General features: G+C 41.2%; 1 protein-coding gene across 2 annotated transcripts in view; it reads right to left on the minus strand.

The window, feature by feature from the left end:
- RCAN2 (regulator of calcineurin 2) overlaps positions 1-24,031 on the minus strand; it is a 275,904-nt gene that overhangs the window by 97,067 nt on the left and 154,806 nt on the right. Inside the window, exon 1 of one of the 2 annotated variants that reach the window (XM_069562686.1) lies at positions 2,158-2,637. The exons of the other annotated variant lie outside the window; for it this stretch is intronic. Within the exon in view, the coding sequence (XP_069418787.1) occupies positions 2,158-2,244 (87 nt within the window). The 5' untranslated portion in view covers positions 2,245-2,637. Of the gene's footprint in view, positions 1-2,157; positions 2,638-24,031 lie in introns of those variants that run through there. 2 annotated transcript variants of the gene reach the window in all.

Here is a 24,031-nt window from a genome sequence, read left to right on the forward strand (position 1 = left end):
CACAGATATAGAAAGCAAACTTATGGTTACCAGAGAGGAAAGGGGGTGGGAGTATAAATTGGAAGTTTGGAATTAAATAGACCCACTCCTATATATAAAATAGATGAATAGCAAGAACCTGGTGTATAGCACAGGGAATTATATTCAACATCTTGTAATAACCTATAATCAAAAAGAATCTGAAAAAAGAACATATATATACGTATATGTATATAGGCTTCCCTAAGGGCTCAGAGGGTGAAGAATCTGCCTGCAATGCAGGAGACCTGGGTTCAATCCCTGGGTCCAGAAGATCTTCTGGAGAAGAGAATGAATCCCCACTCCAGAATTCTTGCCTGGAGAATTCCATGGACAGAGGAGCTGGGCGGGTTACAGTTCATGGGGTTGCAAAAAATCAGACATGACTAAGTGACTAACACACACACATATATATAAACATCTAACTGAATCAGTTTGCTGCCCACCTGAAACAATGTAAATCAACTATATTTCAATAAAAAATAAATAAAATATGGAATAATGATTTAAAAAGATGACTATTGGGCAAATGGTTTTTTCTATGTCTATATTACAAATACCTACGTCATATAAGCGTATTTTAAACTCTCTTCCTCTGTGAGCACAGCGCCTGGCAGATAGCAGTTCCCTGACTAATACTGTCTCACCATTATTTCGTGGACCAAAAAAGTCTATATTTTCACAGGACAAGCATGTAATTAAACGAGAACTGTTAAGAATAGAAGGGCACTGTAAAGTTTTACTTTAGGCACGCACAATTCTATTCCAACCCGGTGTTCAGAGATGGCTTTTACCCAGTTACCCATATACTTTAAACAGGTTTTAAACTGGAGGGGCTTTGCGGACTGCTCCCTTCTGGAGTGTATACAGCAGGTATGACCAGCCAGACTGTCTCTACACACGTTTGCACTGTGGACGCAGCCGTAGGCAGCACCCAACCATTCCATTCTAATTTTCTGAACCTCAATATGACAGGTGGTGGACACTTTATAGTACTGCCATAAGAATTGGTAAACACAGGGCCACACATTTAAAATATGCAGAAACAACAAACCAGATTCTTGAATCCAATTCAAAAGAGTGTTCAAAACCGCAATCTTGAATGACAGAGCCATGCATTATGCTGGTGGACACACACATTCCCACCTGGGAAGCACCAGGGAGTCAGCTTGCACACCCCAAAACAAAGAATTCCGGGTCTTCCTTTAAGTCAAGACTAAGGGGAGGGTAGGAAACGATCATGCAGTATGAGTCCCCTTTCCTTCCTCCTGAGACACAATGAGCAACTGTCCTTTCTGTTGTGTGTGTGAACTGCTTAAATAAGAAGCTTCTGCTAGATCTTATTTTCAATATGAGAGAAGAAATCAAAATTCCCATTTTGCAAGCATGGCACCTTTTTCAGAACACAAAAGCAAAGGGGCAAAAGGAAAGAGAACATGTGTCATCGGGAGACAATTACCCATGACAATTAAACAACTGCTGCAGACACTCAGCGAGGACCAGCGCCCTAGGATACTACATCTCGAGATGCGAAATTTATTTATGCCTGAACTTTCTTTATGGAAAACTGTTCTGGGGAAATGACTTGCTTCTTCTGCCTGACAAAGGAAATTTAGACAGCTCTTTTCCAACTTTGATTTTCTGAGAGCTGAGGATTGAAACTGCTGTCTGTAGAAGAGCTTTTGTTCAATTTGCACATCATGGCCTATGTAAGGGACATTCCATGAAGGGGTTAAGGTCCCATGATTGGGGTGTCCTGGGTGCGATCATTATTATACGTGCTTTCTTCATTGAGTCATTGATTTAAAACCCCTCAAAACACTAAGGACTAGCAAATTCTTATTGACACGGAGACTATGAAAACATGTCTACTGTGAAAAGGACTGACGGGGGATCACCTAATAGGAAAGGCAAGAATACACAGACAATGCTTTTTCAAACCTTATCACATGCAAAATGAATGCGCTGGTCTCTCTTCTAACTTATTCTAATTAACAGAGCCAGGCACTCACCCCATGCATTTCTAGCACAGATCCTGAGCTGAAAACTACGAATCAAAGTCCTGTTCCCTTAAGCTAACAAGGCTGCTGGCAGCTTCAGCAAACACCAACAATGAAACAGAAGATTGCAGGTGCATACCTTAACCTCCTGGTTGGTAAAGACCTCCACATCCACCACGCAGGCAACCAGAGTGGAAACATCACAGTCCATGCTAGGGGCTGGCATTCCCCCTCCGGAATTGACAAGAAAGAGTTAGGCAGTCCTGCGGGCTGGGAAGAACCTTCCAGGTAGACGGTGCCGGGGCCGGCCGGGCGCTGCCCTGCCCTGGGGATGGCCGAGCCGGGCACCTGAACCCACTCGGCTGTGCGCACACACACAGCCCGCCGCGGCTCAGGCAGCACGGCAGAGTAAGAGCGGCCGGCTCTCTGATGGCAATGACATCACCACAAAGACTGACACAAGCTGGAGCTATTTTTTTCCCCCAGCCTTTTATCTCTAGGCAGTGCAGTGGAGCAAATTGAACATGATTATGTGCTAAATCTGAACTCAGACTAAATCAATTCAGGCAGTAGCTCGCTAGGAACTGAGTCATAGCTGTTGTTTCAGCCGAGTGCTTATGTTTGCAAAAAGCCAGGGTGGGGAATGGGAGGGGGACAGACATCTGACACCAGAGACTCTGTTTGGGGTGGGGGTGGGTGGGGGAATTATGCTGCCTATGAGCCTGCTGAGGTTAAGGTGTGACAATTTCTCTGCCTCAGAAAGGAGCAGGAAGTTGAGGCATTTTGCAAATTGCTTGGCTTCTGTTAATTGCCCTGTGCCTCTCGGAGCGGACACACATGTTCTGGGCACCCTAATGCATCTCAGGGGGCATGGGCTAAATAGAAATCCATTCTTGGAGTGACTAACAGAGCTGGGCATCAGTCATTTAGGCAGCCTGGTAAGAGGAGATAATTAGAGGTTTGTGAATGTCTATATGAAGCACATAAGTGCAGACCAGGAACTCTAAGAGCACCCCTCGAAGCTCTGGATTTCAGGCTGTCGCCAAGGTCATTCAAACCCAAAGCGGCCAGTGGGAAGGAGTTCCAGCAAACGTCTCACGCAGGGACAGATGGCAGAGTCTAACAGGCAAACGCACGGATGTGGGTCATTGTCAGAACCTCAGGGCTTGATTTCACCCGAGACTTTGAACTTGTCCAATGGCCTTTACAGTCTCTTTTCCTGATTGTGAACCCCTGAAGGGCAGGGCTGGGGATAATTCATCTTTATATCTTGAGACTTTAGCCGCATGTCTGGCATGAGAAGGCAGTAATTGTTTAATGTATGAACAAACCAAACGAGAACAGCCTTCACAGCAGAAGTGAGCAAAGGAAAAAAAAAAAAAAAAACCCAAATCGTTTTCATTTTATCATTGGTTATAGAAATACTGGTAGAATGAACTGACATTCTGACAGGATCTATGCCCAGTACAGTGCAGGTGCGTCGTCTGTGGCTATCAGTGGTCATGATTTGTAACAGATTGGTGCCTTTCTAACCCAAGACTGGACAAAGTGGTCAAATTTTGCAGGCAGATGAGAAAGGTGACCTTTCAGACTGAAGGCATAGAAGTTTTCTGGTTGATCCTCATTTTGGGTTACATGTGAGTCTAATGAAAGTGAAAGAAAGTGAGTCTAATCAGTTCAGCTCAGTTCAGTTCAGTTGCTCAGTAGTGTCCGACTCTGCGATTCCATGCACTGCAGCACACCAGGCTTCCCTGTCCATCACCAGCTCCCGGAGCTTGCTCAAACTTATGTCCATCGAGACAGTGATGCCATCCAACCATCTCATCCTCTGTTGTCCCCTTCTCCTCCTGCCCTCCATCTTTCCCAGCATCAGGGTCTTTTCCACTGAGTCAGTTCTTGGCATTAGGTGGCCAAAGTATTGGAGTTTCAGCTTCAACATCAGTCCTTCCAATGAATATCCAGGACTGATTTCCTTTAGGATTGACTGGTTTGATCTTTTTGATTTTCTTGCAGTCCAAGGGACTCTCAAGAGTCTTTTCCAACACCACAGTTCAAAAACATCAATTCTTTGGTACCCAGCTTTCTTTATACTCCAACTCTCACATCCATATATGACTACTGGAAAAACCGTACCTTTGACTAGACGGACCATTGTCGGTAAAGTAATGGCTCTGCTTTTCAATATGCTGTCAAGTTGATCATAGCTTTTTTCCAAGGAGCAAGCATCTTTTAACTTCATGGCTGCAGTCACCATCTGCAGTGATTTTGGAGCCCAAGAAAATAGTCTCTCACCATTTCCATTGTTTCCCCATCTATCTGCCATGAAGTGATGGGACTGGATGCCATAATCTTAGTTTTCTGAATGTTGAGTTTTAAGCCAACTTCTTCACCCTCTTCTTTCACTTTCATCAAGAGGCTCATTAGCTCTTCTTCACTTTCTGCCATAAGGGTTGTGTCATCTGCATATCTGAGGTTACTGATATTTCTCCCAGTAATCTTGATTCCAGCTTGTGCTTCATCCAGCCCAGCATTTCACATCATGTACTCTGCATATAAGTTAAATAAGCAGGGTGACAATATATAGCCTTGACGTACTCCTTTCCCGATTTGGAACCAGTCTGTTGTTCCATGTAGAACTGTAGCTTCTTGACCTGCATACAAATTTCTCAGGAGGAAGGTCAGTTGGTTTGGTATTCCCATTCCTTTCAGAATTTTCCACAGTTTGTTGTGATCCACACAGTCAAAGGCTTTGGCATAGTCAATAAAGCAGAAATAGAAGTTTTTCTGGAACTCTCTTGCTTTTTCAATAATCCAGTGGATGTTGGCAATTTGATCTCTGGTTCCTCTGCCTTTTCTAAATCCAGCTTGAACATCTGGAAGTTCACAGTTCACATACTATTGAAACCTGGCTTGGAGAATTTTGAGCATTATTTTGCTAGCATGTGAGATGAGTGCAATTATGCGGTAGTTTGAACAATCTTTGCATTGCCTTTCTTTGGGATTGGAATGAAAACTGATCTTTTCCAGTCCTGTGGCCACTGATGAGCTTTTCAAATTTGCTGGCATATTGAGTGCAGCATTTTCACAGCATCATCTTTTTGCACATCATCATCTTTTCATCTTTGAAATAGCTCAACTGGAATTCATCACCTCAACTAGCTTTCTTCGTAGTGATGCTTCCTAAGCATCACTGGACTTCACATTCCAGGATGTCTGGCTCTAGGTGAATGATAACACTGCCGTGGTTATCTGGGTCATGAAGATCTTCTGTGTATAGTTCTTCTGTGTATTCTTGCCACCTCTTCTTAATATCTTCTTAGTTTTTCATACTAACTAATATGTTAGTTGTTCATACCATTTCTGTCCTTTATTATGCCCATCTTTGCATGATATGTTCCTTTGGTATCACTAATTTTCTTAAAGAGATCTCTAGTCTTTCCCATTCTATTATTTTCCTCTATTTCCTTGCACTGATCACTGAGGAAGGCTTTCTAATCTCTCTCCTTGCTATTCTTTGGAACTCTGCATTCATTGGGTATATCTTTACTTTTATCCTTCGCCTTTAGCTTCTCTTCCTTCCTCAGCTATTTGTAAGGCCTCCTCAGACAATCATTTTGCCTTTTTGTATTTCTTTTTCTTGGGGATGGTCTTGATCATTGCCTCCTGTACAATGTCACGTACCTCCATCCATAGTTCTTTGGGCACTCTATCAGTTCTAATCCCTTGAATCTATTTATCACTTCCACTGTATAACCATAAGGGATTTGATTTAGGTCATACCTGAATGGCCTAGTAGATTTCCCTACTTTCTTCAATTTAAGTCTGAATTTGCCAATAAGGAGTTCATGATCTGAGCCACAGTCAGCTCCCAGTCTTGTTTATGCTGACTGTACAGAGCTTCTCCATCTTTGGCTTCAAAGAATATAATCAATCTGATTTTGGTATTGACCATCTGGTGATGTCCTGTCTTTTGTGTTGTTGGAAGAGGATGTTTGCTATGACCAGTGTGTTCTCTTGGCAAAACTCTGTTAGCCTTTGACCTGCTTCATTTTGTACTCCAAGGCCAGATTTGCCTGTTACTCCAAGTATCTCTTGACTTCCTACTTTTGCATTCCAGTCCCCTATAATGAAAAGGACATCTTTTTTGGGTGTTAGTTCTAGAAGGTCTTATAGATCTTCATAGAACTCTTCAACTTAAGCTTCTTCAGCATTACTGGTTGGGGCATAGACTTGGATTGCTGGATATTGAATGTTTGCCTTGGAAATGGACAGAGATCATTCTGTCATTTTTGAGATGCATCCATGTACTGCATTTCAGACTCTTTTGTTGACTATGATGGCTACTCCACTTCTTCTAAGGGATTCTTGCCCACAGTAGTAGATATAATGGTCATCTGAGTTAAATTTGCCCATTCCAGTCCATTTCAGTTCACTGATTCCTAAAATGTTGATGTTTACACTTTCCATCTCCTGTTTGACCACTTCCAATTTGCCTTGATTCATGGACCTAACAGTCTAGGTTCCTATGCAATATTACTCTTTACAGCATCGAACTTTACTTCCATCACCAGTCACATCCACAGGTGTTGTTTTTGTTTTGGGTCTGTGTCTTCATTCTTTCTGGAGTTATTTCTCCACTAATCTCCAGTAGCATACTGGGCACCTACTCACCTGGGGAGTTCATCTTTCAATGTCCTATCTTTTTGCCTCTTCATGCTGTTCATGGGATTCTCAAGGCAAGAATACTGAAGTGGTTTGCCATTACCTTCTCCAGTGGACCACACTTTGTCAGAATTCTCCACCATGACCCGTCCATCTTGGGTGGCCCTACATGGCATGGCTCATAATTTCATTGAGTTAGACAAGGCTGTGATCCATGTGATTAATGAAATCAGCTTACCAATAGAAATATTTAGACTGATGAAACTCTGTGCGTGTGTGTGTGTGTGTGTGTGTACAGTACTTACTGTGTTGTCTAGGGCACTGTGGGGAGTATGAAATTATGTTAACAGATAATTCAACTAACAGTTTCTGAGTGATGACTATGTACAGAGCTCTACCAGCTGCTCTGAAGGATAAAATGATGAGATACCTCTAAAATGATGAATAAGTAAAATTCACTATCCTCAAGGGCCTTGAAATTCAGGGCAGAAGATAAGACATGGAGACAAACACCTACACAACATAGCAATGGTGGCGGTGGCAAAGGCCAGCAGATGGCACTTGGTGGGAGCACTGGAAAAAGAGCAACGGATGCTGAAGGGACTTGGGGCAGATGAGCCTCAAGGAGCAGGACTTGACTTCTGCTCTGATCTTCAAACACAGGAAAAAATGTCAGACAAAGAAGGGGTGAGGAGAGCCCCCCAGGCAGGAGGTGCAGACTAGAAATATCCAGAGCAAAGGAAAAATACAGGGATTCCCCTGGTGGTCCAACAGTTAAGAGTCCACCTTGCAACGCAGGGGACACCAACTCCATCTCTGGTCCAGGAAGATCCCACATATTGCAGAGCAACTAAGCCCATGCACCGTAACTATTGAAGCCATGTGCTGCAACTACTGAAGCCCGTGTGCCCTGGAATCTGTGCTCTGCAACAAGAGGCCTACAATTCAGAGGTTAAGTCTTGCACACAGGTCCACAGCTGATCAAAGAGCAACAAGGCAGTAGGGACGACCCATTATAACCATCTCTGTGTTTACTTATAGGGTTTTGTGAATTATTTCACACTTTCTGTTTAAGGAAGAGCTACAAAGTTTACTCGGGGCGTTCCTGGGGGCTCAGTGGTAAAGAATCCACCTGCCAAAGCAGGAGATGCAAGAGGAACACCAGCTCAATCCCTGAGTTGGGAAGATCCCCTGGAGGACTAAACGGCAATTCCTTCCAGTATTCTTGCCTGGAAAAACCCTATGGACGGAGGAGCTTGGCAGGCTACAGTCCACAGGGTCACAAAGAGTCGGACACAGCTAAGTGACTGAGCATGCACATAAAGGTTAAACGTGTTATTTAAGAGAAAGAGTCTTGCTCTGACACACCTTGGCAGGAGGACATTAGTCTCTCCAGGAAATAAGGCCTCACCTCAAATTGTAAAATAGGTATTCTAGAGGCTTCCCTGGTAGCTCGGTGGTAAAATATTTCGCCTGTCAATGCAGGGGCACAGGTTTGATCCCTGGTCCAGGAAGATTTCACATACCATGGATCAACCAAGCCCATGTGATGCAGCTGCTGAGCATGCGCTCTAGAGCCCAGCAGCCAAAACTGAAGAAGCCCACACACCCTAGGGCCGGCGTTCTGCAACAAGAGAAGCCGCCAAATGAGAAGCCCCCGTTCTCTGCAACTAGAGAAAAGCCTGCGCAGCAACCAAGACCCAGCACAGCCAAAAAGAAACACATAAAGTAGAAATATTTTTTTAAAAAATAGATAGAAACATAGCTTCAGTTTCTCCTTTTCAGTTTGTTTCTTTCCTGGAGGCTCTTGTACTCCTGAGTCCACTAACTTTATACATTCCTCTTTGAAAATATCTTTTCAAGGACACATTTCTCAATTCATTTCTATTAGCATGAAATGACTGGTAACTTATAGTATTACCTGTCATAGAGGAATCTGCATGATGGGTAATATTAGGTTGGCCAAAATGTTCATTCAGGTTTTTCCATACGTTGCTTCAAAAGAAATAGAATGAACTTTTTGGCCAGCTCAATATTATAGATCAAATTTTATATTGAGTAAATAGTGTTTTTAGGGGAAATTACAGGCATCGAGAGCAAGTAGTGATTTTGAAATAAAATTATTGGATTTTTAATAGGTTGGTTCAACAAATTGGCTATACTATTCAACTGTTTACACAAAACACTTTTCTATAGATCAGAATCCCTAGGACACTTCCCTGTTGAAATCGTGCCCTATTTCTCCAGATAGAAGGCATTTTTGATGGCTGGGGGATGACTGGCAGCCTGTATATAAGCACTGGGCTATGGCTACAAGGTCCTATGAACCCTGGCTCTTGTCTGCTCTCCCATCTCAGCCCATCATTTCTCCCTTTCCTCTCCAAATCCTAGATTAACTGGTCTTCTTTGGATTCCAAAAACAAACAAGCAAACAAACAAAATGCCAAGCTCTTTCTAATCTCAGGGACTTTGCCCTTGCTATCGCCTTTGTCAAAATAATATCCAGATCTCTGCATGGCTGGCTCCTTCTTCCCAGGCTCGTCTCAGCTCAGAGGTCATCTCCTTGGAGAAGTCTTCCCTGATCACCTAAATAAAAATACGTGTGTCCACGTGTGCATGCATGTGCACACACACAGACTCAAACACTATCCGGCATCTTCTCTCTAATTTCATTCCTAGCACTTTTCACTGTCTGAAACTATTCCCTTAATTCTTGACTTGTTCTCTACAACCCCAACTAGAACGTAATCTAGTTCTTTTGAGCATTACTTTACTAGCGTGTGAGATGAGTGTAACTGTGTGGTAGTTGGAGCATTCTTTGGCATTGCCTTTCTTTGGGATTGGAATGAAAACTGACCTTTTCCAGTCCTGTGGACACTGCTGAGTTTTCCAAATTTGCTGCCATATTGAGTGCAGCACTTTCACAGCATCATCTTTCAGGATTTGAAACAGCTCAACTGGAATTCCATCACCTCCACTAGCTTTGTTTGTAGTGATGCTTTCTAAGGCCCGCTTGACTTCACATTCCAGGATGTCTGGCTCTAGGTGAGTGATCACACCATCGTGATTATCTGGGTCGTGAAGCTCTCTTTTGTACAGTTCTCCTGTGTATTCTTGCCACCTCTTCTTAATATCTTCTGCTTCTATTAGGTCCATACCATTTCTGTCCTTTATTGAGCCCATCTTTGCATGAAATGTCCCCTTGGTATCTCTAATTTTCTTGAAGAGATCTCTAGTCTTTCCCATTCTGTTGTTTTCCTCTATTTCTTTGCATTGATTGCTGAGGAAGGCTTTCTTATCTCTCCTTGCTATTCTTTGGAACTCTGCATTCAGATACTTATATCTTTCCTTTTCTTCTTTGCTTTTTGCTTCTCTTCTTTTCACAGCTATTTGCAAGACCTCCTCAGACAGCCATTTTGCTTTTTTGCATTTCTTTTCCATGGGGATGGTCTTGATCCCTGTCTCCTGTACAGTGTCATGAACCTCTGCCCATAGTTCATCAGACACTCTGTCTATCAGATCTAGTCCCTTAAATCTATTTCTCACTTCCACCATATAATCATAAGGGATTTGATTTAGGTCATACCTGAATCGTCTAGTGGTTTTCCCTACTTTCTTCAATTTAAATCTGAATTTGGCAATAAGGAGTTCATGATCTGACAGAATGTGGTCCACTGGAGAAGGGAACGGCAAACCACTTCAGTATTCTTGCCTTGGGAACTCCATGAACAGTATGAGAAGGCAAAATGATAGGATACTGAAAGAGGAACTCCCCAGGTCAGTAGGTGCCCAATATGCTACTGGAGATCAGTGGAGAAATAACTCCAGAAAGAATGAAGGGATGAAGCCAAAGCAAAAACAATATCCAGCTGTGGATGTGACTGGTTATAGAAGCAAGATCCGATGCTGTAAAGAGCAATATTGCATAGGAACCTGGAATGTCAGGTCCATGAATCAAGGCAAATTGGAAGTGGTCAAATAGGAGATGGCAAGAGTGAACACCGACATTCTAGGAATCAGCGAACTAAAATGGACTGGAATGGGTGAATTTAACTCAGATGACCATTATATCTACTACTGCGGGCAGGAATCCCTCAGAAGAAATGGAGTAGCCATCATGGTCAACAAAAGACTCTGAAATGCAGTACTTGGATGCAATCTCAAAAACGACAGAATGATCTCTGTTCGTTTCCAAGGCAAACCATTCAATATCACCGTAATCCAAGTCTATGCCCCAACCAGTAAAGCTGAAGAAGCTGAAGTTGAACGGTTCTACGAACACTTACAAGACCTTTTAGAACTAACACCCAAAAAAGATATCCTTTTCATTATAGGGGACTGGAATGCCAAAGTAGGAAGTCAGAAAACACCTGGAGTAACAGGCAAATTTGGCCTTGGAGTATGGAATGAAGCAGGGCAAAGGCTAATACAGTTTTGCCAAGAGAACTCACTGGTCATAGCAAACACCCTCTTCCAACAACACAAGAGAAGACTCTACACATGGACATCACCAGATGGTCAACACTGAAATCAGATTGATTACATTCTTTGCAGCCAAAGATGGAGAAGCTCTATACAGTCAGCAAAAACAAGACTGGGAGCTGACTGTGGCTCAGATCATGAACTCTTTATTGGCAAATTCAGACTTAAATTGAAGAAAGTAGGGAAAACCACTAGCCCATTCAGGTATGATCTAAATCAAACCCCCTTTTACCTGTTGCTCCTACTAGTTAGATCCTGGGGCTTGGTAGATTTGGGTTGGCAAGACTCCTTCATGGATAGTGTTGTGTACTTAGCGGGTAGGTAACTAGTGTAATTAGTGCATAGGTAATGCCTGACCATCTCTTTTTGTGGAATTAGTAGTCTTTTATGCTCAACGCTTAGATTCCCTCTTTCATTAGAAGCTGCGGAATGATGGTGTCCCCTCGGGGCTTCCCTGGTGGCTCAGATGGTAAAGAATCTGCCTGTAATGTGGAGGCCCAGGTTCAATCCCTGGGTCAGGAAGATCTCCTGGAGAAGGAAGTAGCTACCCACTCCAGTACTCTTGCCTAGAGAATCCCATGGACAGAGGAGCCTGGTGGGCTACAATCCTTGAGATCCAAAGGGTTGGACACACTGAGTGACTAGCACTTTCACTTCATTTATTCATGGAATACTTCCGGTACAAGGAACCACTTCCTATCTACCATGGAGTTATCCTGAGTTTGTGTTTTGTAAGACAGACAAAATACACACTTGATTCTTTTCCTCTATTAACTAGCTTTTTTTTTTTTTTTAATGACTTGCTCCCATTATCCTTCAAAGAAGACCACTGAACATTTTTTACTTTATTAAGCATCATCATGAACTCACAGACTAAACAGACTGGATGGGTTTAAATTCACTGTCATTTTATCTTACTGATGCTTAAATTGCTGGTGAGGATATAATCAGGTTGGCTTCTGTGTCCTTTTGACACAATCTCAGTCGTCTTTGAGGGTTACCTCACCATCTGGCAGGACAAGATGTTCCAGACTCATCCTGTCCATTTCCTGCCCCAGATAAGGAATCAGCCATTTCTTTCTCAGTTTCATTTAGTATTTCAACATATTTCAAGATCATAATCTGTGGACTTTGAGATGTTCTTTGCACTGACTTGGTTATTATTTACAAGACTTCTTAGTGGCCTGAGCTAGCAAATATATAATGTGTTTTATTTATTTATTTTTTAATAATAAGGTCTTGCTTTTAAACTTTTTAAAATTTATTTTGTAATTGAAGTATAGTTGAATTTGTTGTTGTTGTTGCTATTCAGTTGCTGAGTTGTATCCAACTCTTTGCTACCCCATGGACTGCAGCACACCAGGCTTCCCTGTCCTTCCCTATCTTCTGAACTTTGCTCAAATTCATGTCCATAATATGTTTTAAAGATGACATGCATCATGAGTTCAGACTGATAATTCAAAAACAAATCCAGAATTTTTAAATCTCACATCTGTATCCTCTCTTTTCCACATCAAATATCTTGTTTCTTACCAGTAATATAATTACTCATGTGCCTTATTCCATACTACAATACACAGCAACTTCAGAATCACAATAATCACTAGGAAAATAGTAAGATTTCCCCCCAGCTCTTTTTGTCCTAGGGATATACCCATAAGGCTGCTAGCAATTCCCCTGCAGTGATAGAAGCTCGGGAGTGTATCTAGCTGTGCTCTTTTCACCATAAAGCCACTTTCAGACAGAAACTGACAGAAAAAGTGGAGGAAGTCTTGGAAGCATTGGAGTCATGGTTTCCAGCTGTTCCCGAGGCCCGGGGCACCTGTCCTTCCATGAATCTCCTCAGTCAGCTCTTCCCTTGGTGATGTCCATACCCTAATATTATCCCAGCCAATGCCTCCCTTTTCCCCCAAACTAATTCAGATATTGTTTCTGTCACTAACAATCAAAAAAGTCCTAGCTCTCTCTCTCTCTCTCTCTCTCTCTCTCTCTCTCTCACACACACACACACACACACACACACACACACACCCCTAGCATAACAGATGAGTCACTCATCAGGAACCACATTTTCAGGTCTCTGAACTGTCTTGGGAACCCTCCTCCCCCTGATTAGACTTAAGGTGAGGGAGCTGCCACCCTCTAACCCTCCCTCTTGAGGTAACAGCAGGAGTCCCAGGGTGGAGTTCTATTAAGAAAACCTGCTCACAGAACCACTTTGCGATTCCCCCTATCAATCCCTCCTTTCAGACTTCAGAGCGATCTAACTAGTTTCCAGACTCCTGCTTTGTAAACCCATATATTGGTCTGATACTTACCTCTGTTCGAAATATCATATTTACTGTTTCATCACACCTCAGCTGAAACTTGAAATTCATCATCCCATTACACTATCACTAACTTAGGACAAAACTTGTGGAGTCACTCTGCAAAAATTCATGAACATTATTCTATTTAAACTTTACAGCAGATCCCGTTTCCTAATGAGGAAGTCATCTGCCCATCCCTTCATCCTCATCCATCCATCCACCCAATGGCTAGTAAGTCTACTATGGACCCAGCACATAAGAAGGCACTGGCCATAGAAAGATGGCAAGTTATTCTCCTTTTCCTCAAGGAGGTCATTGCAAAGGGAGTAAAGAATCACAATATGGTTGACATGATATGATACATGATATGACGCTGTGATGTATTTGCTACAAATGATGTGGATACAAGGTATAGTATGAGTACAGGAGAAGTATAAGTTTGCCATATGCAACAGGAATTAGAAAAGCTTTCCCTGAGGAAGGAATGTTTGGCTAAACTTTGAAAAATAAGCAGTCTTCTAGTTATCCAGCCAGGCAGACAAATGGGGAGGTGACATTTTAAGTATAGGTAGGGGCTTGGGCTGATGTAGTAACGTAAGAGAGTGAGTGGCCCAGTATTGCTGCACACGAAATTGCCGAGGGAGTTAGGGATTAAAGGTGGGGAGCCAAGGAAAATGCAGCTAGACTGCTAGGCAGGGGCCTGACCATGAAGAGCTTTGTGAGTTATTGGTAGAAATTTAAACTTTATTCCATAGGAATAATGACCCAGTGGAGGCTACAACAGTAGCTTCTTGGCTCTTCCTGTCTCTAATTTTACTGCCATTGAATTCATCCTGCAGAAAACCTGTGGCCAGGGAAAATTTTCTACTAAGAAAAATTATATTCTCTCTCTGAGTGGGTCAGTCAGTTTGGTCTCTCAGTCGTGTCTGACTCTTTGTGACCCCATGGATTGCAGCACGCCAGGCCTCCCTGTCCATCACCAGCTCCTGGAGCTTACTCAAACTCATGTCCATCGAGTCAGTGATGCCATCCAACCATCTCATCCTCTGTCGTCCCCTTCTCCATAAGTGTGTGCTGTGTGCTAAGTCACTTCAGTCGTGCCCGACTCTGCACGCTATGGACTGTAGCCCACCAGGCTCTTCAGCCCATGGGATTCTCCAGGCAAGAATACTGAAGGGGGTTGCCATTTCCTTCTCCGGGAGATCCTCCTGACCTAGGGATTGAACCCCATGTCTCTTAAGTCTTCTACACTGGCAGGCGGATTCTTTACCACTAATGCCACCTGGGAAGCCGTGAGAGTGGAGCTTCAAGTTGGAACCAGGGGCAGCAAATATGCAAGGGATTCTGGTAAGGGAATGTTGGAAATCTAATGGGCAAATAGGCTCCTGAGACCTTGCAGCGGGAATTTCTAGCACTACCTTAGTGGAAGGCAAGCTTTCTCCACTAAAATAATGCATATTACTTCCACATACATAATGCACATAAATCCATTATAGCTCTTATCTCCCTGTAGGGTTTAAATGTTTTATTGTGTCCTCAGCACTTAGCAGGTTGCCAGGCATAATGCATGCAATCAAGACGATGTCTGATCAGTGAATCAAAGGATGTATGAATAAGAAACAAGACGAGCTGAGGCCAACCCCACTTCTTTTCATGAATGGGTTATTTTTGAGTCATATATGTATGAGTAGCGGCTCCGTCAGCTTTAGTCTTTGGTGCTTAGCATAAAGTTTCCTACCCTACCACCCTACTCATCAAGTTTTGAGAGTTCTAGCACTGTAAACTGGAAGAACTGATAAGAAGCATAACCACGAAGCCTCAGACATATATGATATGTACTAAGTCGCTTTAGTCATGTCTGACTCTTTGCAACCCTATGGACTGTAGATACCAGGCTCCTCTGTCCATGGGATTCTCCAGGCAATAATAATGATGTGGGTTGCCATTTCCTCCTAGAGGGGATCTTCCTAACCCAGGGATTGAACCCGTGTCTCTTAAGCCTCCTGCATTGTCAGGTGGGTCCTTTACCACTAGCACTACCTGGGAAGACCAGAAACCTCAGACATACTTATGTATATAAGGAGAGATGGCTGAAAGTCCACTGAGCTTTGTGTTCCTTCCACAATACAGAGCCATTTCTGGAAAGTGGCTTCCCAATTGGGGCTACGATTTCCAGTCTGCCTGAGTTCTGTCCAATGGAATGGGAACAGAATGAATGCCACTTACAGGCCTGGCCCATAACAACCTCCAGCTGAACTCAGTTCTTTTCTTCAACTTGATCTTTGGAGTTGAAGATGATGGAGTCTTTATTAGCTTAGATCTCTGAATGACTGCATGGATCACACTCCTCTTTCCTTCACCCTCTTCCCCATCACACTGCCAATGGGGTTTACATGAGTTGGAAACAAACCTCTCTTCCTGGAAGCCCCTAAGACTCGAGAGCATATTGGCTAGAGAAGGCAGCATTACTTTAACTACTACAGCATGTGTGTGTGTACGTGTCCATGTTGAAGTATGCACTGAGAATGTAAAATCCAATTTTATACAGAATCAAATACCAAATGGGGATACGACTAGAAGCAAGACGATTTAATTCTGAAATGTGGAAGACCTTTCATTTTAAATTGAATTTGAATGTCTTCAATTAGCAAATGAGCAGGTAATCCTATTGTTATTTGATCTATCATGGTTAGTCTGTGTCAAGACAGAGACCAAGGGAATAAATGGAGTTTGAGAAGAGATGAAAAGCAGAGAAGATCAAATGAATGAGATCAGAAAAGGTTTCCTGGGGAAAATTCATAATTTTTAAAAATAGCCGAATTAGTCATACATGCTGATTATGATCAGTAAGATTTCAAATAAATAAATCATCAGGATTATGTGTAAGAAACATAAATTAGGAATAACTAGAAGGACGTTATGATTACATCACTGGATTTTGGCAAGCTACAGACTGCTAATGCCTGCACTTTAAGAAGATTCCATCTGCCTAAAAACGGCAGGTAAGCACAGCAAATGACTTGCTCTGTATTTCTAACCACTCTAGGGCCAGCCTAAGAAGGAAGGCATCTGAGAAAGTAAGTCTTCCTTCACAACCTGTATTTCTTTTATTTTCCCTCCCTTTTCAAGGAGAGGTTTTGGTAAATCAAAAGCTAAGTCAGGGACTTCCTTGGTGGTCCAGTAGTTAAGACTCCGTGCTCCCAATGCAGGGGTCTTGAGTTCGATCCCTGGTTAGGGAATGAGATACCATATGGTGCAACTAAGAGCTCACACGCAGAATGAAGATCAGAGACCCTGCATGTAGCAACTAAGACCTGACACAGTCAAATACATAATAAATAAATATTAAATAATAGCTAGGACAGAGGAAGGCAAAGAGAGTTAAGCCATGTGGAGTACAATGGAGTATTACTCAGCCATAGAGAAGAACAAATTTGAGTCAGCTGTAGTGAAGTGGATGTATCTAGAGCCTGTTATACAGAGTGAAGTAAGTCAGAAAGAGAAAAACACATATTGTGTACTAATACATACACATGGACTCTGGAAAAATGGTACTGATGGACCTATGTGCAGGGAAGACATGGAGATGCAGACATAGAGAATGGACTTGTAGACACACAGAGGGAAGGATAAATCGAGAAAGTAGCACTGGCATATGAACATTGCTGCTGCTGCTGCTGCTACGTCGCTTCAGTCGTGTCCGACTCTGTGCGATCCCATAGACGGCAGGCCACCAGGCTCCCCCGTCCCTGGGATTCTCCAGGCAAGAGCACTGGAGTGGGTTGCCATTTCCTTCTCCAATGCATGAAAGTGAAAAGTGAAAGTGAAGTCGCTCAGTCATGTCTGACCCTCAGCGACCCCATGGACTGCAGCCTTCCAGGCTGCTCCATCCATGGGATTTGCCTGGCAAACATACTGGAGTGGGTATCATGTATAAAATAGACAACTAGTGGGAAGCTGCTGTATAGCACGGGGAACCCAGCATGGTGCTCTGAGACCTAGAGGGGTGGGGGAGGCTCAAAAGGGAGGGGATACATGTGTAATTATGACTGGTTCACATTGTTATACGGCAGAAACCAACACAACATTGTAAAGCAATCATACCCCAATCACAAACTTTTAAGAAATCTCTTAAAATGTTGGAGAAGAAAAGAGAGAAGCCACATGGAAATACACAAAAGGGAAGTTTCTAGTATCGGACAGCAGGCTGATTATCCACATTCGTACCACCTAGATTGGGCTTTGGGTGGGGTGCGTCTGTCGTGCAAGGCAATACCTTTGGAAATTTCAAAAGTTTTGAGAAATCAAACTCTTTCTTTGACAACCATATATCATTTGAGTGTTTTCATAGAGCTGGAGAGTCAAGAGGAGGGAAACTAAGAAGCTGGCAATAGAGGATTTTCTCTAGGCTCAAGCCAACAAGGGGGAAGAGATTTTCAGGTTACTTTCAGTAGTATGGCAAGCCATACTTCATCAAAATAGGTAAGGAGAAAGTCTCAGGACAAATATTATACAAAAGAATTTTAAAATGGACACTGTTATATTTAAAATGGACAGTCAACAAAGACCTACTGTTTAGCACAGGGAACTCTGTTCAATGCTATGTAGCTGCCTGGATGGGAGGGGAGTTTGGAGGAGAATGGATACGTGTATATGTACAGCTGTGTCCCTTCACTATTCACCTGAAACTATCACAACATTGTCAATCAGTTATACTCTAATACAAAATAAAAAGTTGTAAAAACTGTGCATTGGGAACAATTTTCTTTGTGCTGTGTCTCTGGGATACACGGTATGTAGAGATGGGGAAAAAATGTAGATTTCTAATAGCAGAATCATAAGTAAACTTATCAAAGAGGAAGTTTTCGTGAAGCATGGCTCTGGGATATGCATTTGAAATTCTAGTGTTACTATTTTTGGCATATATGGAGTTTTCAATACTCCGTTGCTGAAAATATAATTTGGAATCATCTTTCTGAAATGAAGGAGGCTTTAAAAAATAAATGAAGTACATAGAAATTTCCATTCTGGTTAAAGGTAGAAAGTTGCAGGAAACCATTATGCTAGTCTCTCAAAAAGAATACGAACTACACAATCACAGATTTTTAAAAACCCTTAAGAGAGCTGATGAAAAAGAAAACTAAGTGAACTAAATTCCATATAGCAAAAACCTCTTCTCATGAGAGAAGAGAGGCATGTCTGGTTTTACCTTTCGAGTAATAGTGGGAGAAAGAAGAATTCACTACACACAGGTGTAAGGAGGAACCAGATGGGTTCCTAGCAAACTTTTATGGTTTTATGTGGGCTGGAATAATGGGTTAGAATCCCAAAGAGCCCCAGACAAACAGTAAGTCAGTGAAGTCACTACTTTATTCAGACAAAAACTAAAATAAGGCAAAAGAGATCTGTGGGATAATATACTTTGACAGATGCATAACCAGAGTCCCCAAAGCAGAAGAGAGGATAATGTAGAAGAAACAGTCATTCCCTTTTCCAGGGGATCTTCCCAACCCAGGGACCGACCCCATGTCTGCTGCATTATACACAGTTTCTTTATCGTCTGAGCCACCTGGGAAGCCCTGTAAGACAGTGGCCAAGATTTTCTCCAAATCAATTAAAATGTCAATGTATAAATTCAAGAAGTTCATTAAACTCTAAGAAGATCAAAGCTAGACATATCATAGATAAATTCCTAAAATTCAAAATTAAAGAGAAGGTATTAAAAGCAGGAAGAGGAAAAAGAGATATTACAACAATAGGAATTAAGACTGATTTCTTTTGTGAAACAATAAAGGCCAACATTGGGCTTCCCAGGTGGCACTAGTGGTAAAGAATTCCCTGCCAATACAGGTGACGCAAGGCATGCAGTTTCAATCCCTGGATCGGGAAGACCCCCTGGAGCAGGAAATGGCCCCCTACTGCAATATTCTTGCCTGGAAAATTTCATGGGCAGAGAACCCTGGCGGGTTACAGTCCATGGGGCCACAAAGAGCTGGACACGACTATGCAACTGAGCACACACACACTCACAGTGGTCGTAATACAATGGAACAACATATTTACTGTGAAGAAAGAAAAACAATAAACTGTCAACCAAGATTTCGATATCCAGCGAAAACAGCTTTCAGATACAAAAGCAAATCCTTCTCTGTTGCTTCTGAGAATGTAAAATAGTGCAGGCACTTGGGAAAACAGTTTGATAGTATCTTAAGAAGTTAAAGATACAATTAAAATAAGACCCAGACATGGAACAACAGACTGGTTCCAAATAGGAAAAGGAGTACGTCAAGGCTGTATATTGTCACCCTGCTTATTTAACTTCTATGCAGAGTACATCATGAGAAATGCTGGACTGGAAGAAACACAAGCTGGAATCAAGATTGCCGGGAGAAATATCAATCACCTCAGACATGCAGATGACACCACCCTTATGGCAGAAAGTGAAGAGGAACTAAAAAGCCTCTTGATGAAAGTGAAAGAGGAGAGTGAAACAGTTGGCTTAAAGCTCAACATTCAGAAAATGAGGATCATGGCATCCGGTCCTATCACTTCATGGGAAATAGATGGGGAAACAGTGGAAACAGTGTCAGACTTTGTTTTGGGGGGCTCCAAAATCACTGCAGATGGTAACTGCAGCCATGAAATTAAGAGACGTTTACTCCTTGGAAGAAAAGTTATGACCAACCTAGATAGCATATTCAAAAGCAGAGACATTACTTTGCCGACTAAGGTCCGTCTAGTCAAGGCTATGGTTTTTCCAGTGGTCATGTATGGATGTGAGAGTTGGACTGTGAAGAAGGCTGAGTGCCAAAGAATTGATGCTTTTGAACTTTGGTGTTGGAGAAGACTCTTGAGAGTCCCTTGGACTGCAAGGAGATCCAACCAGTCCATTCTGAAGGAGCTCAACCCTGGGATTTCTTTGGAAGGAATGATGTTAAAGCTCAAACTCCAGTACTTTGGCCACCTCATGCGAAGAGTTGACTCATTGGAAAAGACTCTGATGCTGGGAGGAATTGGGGGCAGGAGGAGAAGGGGACGACCGAGGATGAGATGGTTGGATGGCATCAAGGACTCGATGGACGTGAGTCTGAGTGAACTCCAGGAGATGGTGATGGACAGGGAGGCCTGGCATGCTGCGATTCATGGGGTCGCTAAGAGTCGGACACGACTAAGCGACTGAACTGAACTGAACTGAATCCCACTACTTGGCATCTACTCAGTAAAAATGAAGACCTATGTTGACACAAAGACTTGTATAAAAATGCTCCTAGTAGTGTTATTATAATAGTCCCCAAGTGAAAACAATACAATTAACTGGTGAATGGAAAATCAAAATCTATATTCATACATTAAAATGCTTAAAAAGGAATAAACTACTGACATGTTGTAACATGGATAAACCTCATGAACATTATGTTACATGAAAATAAACAAAAGATCATATTATATATGATTCCATTTATATGAAATGGCCAAAAAAGTAGATTGATGTTTGCCTGCAGGTGTGGGTGAAAAAGAGAGTTGCCTGCAAATTGGCATAAAAAACTTTTTGAGGGGATGGAAACATTCTAAAACTGAATCATGGCGATGTTTGTACAATTCTGGAAGTTTACTAATAACTATTGAATTGTATGCTTAAAAACAGATGAAGTTATGGTATATAATTTTTGCCCTGTAAGGTTGTTAAACAGTACGAAGATAAAATAAAAACCATATTCAACATAAAAAGCCCAAGAGAATCCATTTACTGCATATCTGAACTATTAGAAGTGATAAAAGATTCTTTCTATGGACGGGAAATAATCCCCAGTAGAAACTAAGAGTGGCAGAAATAGACCAAGGACACTAGAAAGGATAAATTCATAGATAAACATCCAAGACATTCTTACTACATTTATTTTGAAATTCTTTAAAAGAATATTAATTATTTAACATAAAATAACAATAACAGATTGTGGGGTCCATAGCATAGGTAAAAGTTAAGTATCTGGCAGTAAAAGCACAAAGATTGGGTAGGGGAGAAAGAAATCAGATTGTTGCGATGTTCTTACTTTTAAGTTGTAGAATATTAGTTGAAAGTAGATTGTCATATATTCAAGATGCATATTGCAGTCTCCAGGTTAAAGTAACCATTAAAAATAACACAAAGAAGACTAGCTAAAAAGTCCACAAGGGAATCAAATGGAATACTAAAAAAATAATTGATTTACCCAAGAGAAGGCAGAAAAAGAGGAACCAACAAACATAATCCAGATGGATCAAACAGAAAACAAACGCCAAGATGGTAGACTAAAACCCAACCATATTGATAATTACTTTAAATGTAAATGGATTGTAAACACTTTAATTAAAAGGCAGAAATTATCAGATTAGATAAAAAGCAAGAAAGGAAGACTTTCTCACTCTCTCTTGTGTGTGTGTGTGTGTGTGTGTGTGTGTGTGTGTGCGCGCGCGCGCATGTTCCCAGTTGTGTCTGACTGACTCTTTACGGTCCCATGGAGTGTAGCCCACCAGGCTCCTCAGTCCATGAAATTTTCCAGACAAGAATACTGGAGTAGATTGCCATTTTCTACTCCAGGGGATATTCCCGACCCAGGGACTGAACCCATGTCTTTTGCATCTCCTGCATCGGCAGGCAGATTCTTTACCACTAGCACCACCTGGACAAACTTCTTAAAAGTAAAAGATTAGAAAAATAGAAACCATGCAAATATTAAGCATAAGAAACTTACTGTCGGTGCATCTATATGAATATCATAGAACGCTGTACCCAGCAGCTGCAGAATGCATTCTTTTCAGATGCGCACAGAACATTTGCCACTATAGACCACATACTAGATTATAAAATAGGTCTCAATTAATATCACATCTTTTTGTCTTTAGGATAAAAAGAATTACCAGAGATAAGATTATATATGCTGTAATTTTAAAATCAGTACGACAATCTCAGATGTGAACACAATATCAAAAATTCAAAACACATGAAGCAGAATTTGACAAAACTAAAGGGAAAAATACAGATCTACAATCACAGTTGGATATTTTAATACCTCCCTCTCAGAAATTGATAGGAAAATTTAAAAATCAGTAATAATTAAGAACATTGGGGGACTTCCCTGGTGGTCCATTGGTTAAGACTCCAGGCTTCCACTGCAGGGGGCTTGGGTTTGATATTGGGGAACTAAGATCCCACATGCCGTGAGGTTCAGGCACATAAATAAATAAAGAAAGAACATTGAAACAACACTACAAACCAGTTTGACCTAATTGACATTTATAGAACACTGTACCCAGCAGCTGCAGAATGCATTCTTTTCAGAGGCACACAGAACATTTGCCACCACAGACCACACAAGATTGTAAAATAAGTCTCAATAAATTCAAAAGGATCAAATTCATGTAGATCAGAGGTTCTCAAAACCTCCAGGTCCACAGCATCCTGGAGATCATTTAGGAGCGCCATAAGGTCAAGAGTAGTTTCAAAATATTAGGACATTATTTGCCTTTTTCATTCTATTCTCTCAGACCACAGTGGAATTTTCCAGAGGCTGACATCACAACAGATTGAATGAGGAAGTAAATGTGAAAATCCAGTTGTTTTCAGACATCAAAGAGGTCTGAAAAAATACAAAGCAATCTCATTCTGTTCATTACTTTTTTTTTCTGTTTTGGGAAATCTGGTTTCTTTTTCAGTAAAAAATGTTATTTACATGAAAATGTTATTTTTCAGAATGTATATATATATATATATATATATGTATTTAGAATTGAATTAACTTGCTATATAGCAGAAAAGTAACACAACATTGTAAATCAACTATATTTCAATAAAATACATTTTAAAAAATGTTACTTTTAAAATGATTTATGAAATTAGAAGAAACATCCCAGCTTTAATTTTTAATACGGCAAATATATGTAGATACAACCCACATAAACGAGAGCTCTTTGTGTTTTCAATAAATTTTATGAGTGTAGAGGTGTTGAGATCCAAAATTTTGATAACCACTGATAAAGAACATGTTCTTTCACTGCAATTAAATTAAATTAGAGATCAATAAAAATAAGACATCTAGAAACTCCCAAGTATTTGGAAATAACACTTTTCTGAATAATCCTCAGTCAAAGCAATAACCTAAAGGAAAAATTTAAAAATACTTAAGCCAAATGATGATGAAACAATATATCAACATTTGTAGGATACAGATAAAGCATCGCTTGAGAGAAACACAAAATGTTAAATGTCAATGTTGAAACAACAAGTAAAATTAATAAAATAAGCACAAATTTTACACAAAATCTTTCAGAGAATAGAGAAGGATGGAATACTTGCCAACTTGTTTGATGAGGGCCACACAGTGCTAATGCCAAGATTTGTTAAAGATATTAATACATATACATACTCTTTGTTTAGAAATCTCTTCAAATAAATCATCAGAGATATAAATATTTATGTGCAAGTGTTATAACAGTGAAAGACATCTGTTGAACTATTTAGGGACTAGTTAAATAAATTATGATAAATCTATAGTATAAGACATTATGTATCTATTAAAAATA

The sequence above is a fragment of the Ovis canadensis genome, chromosome 20, assembly GCF_042477335.2.
Source record: "Ovis canadensis isolate MfBH-ARS-UI-01 breed Bighorn chromosome 20, ARS-UI_OviCan_v2, whole genome shotgun sequence".
Taxonomy (NCBI): Eukaryota; Metazoa; Chordata; class Mammalia; order Artiodactyla; family Bovidae; genus Ovis; species Ovis canadensis.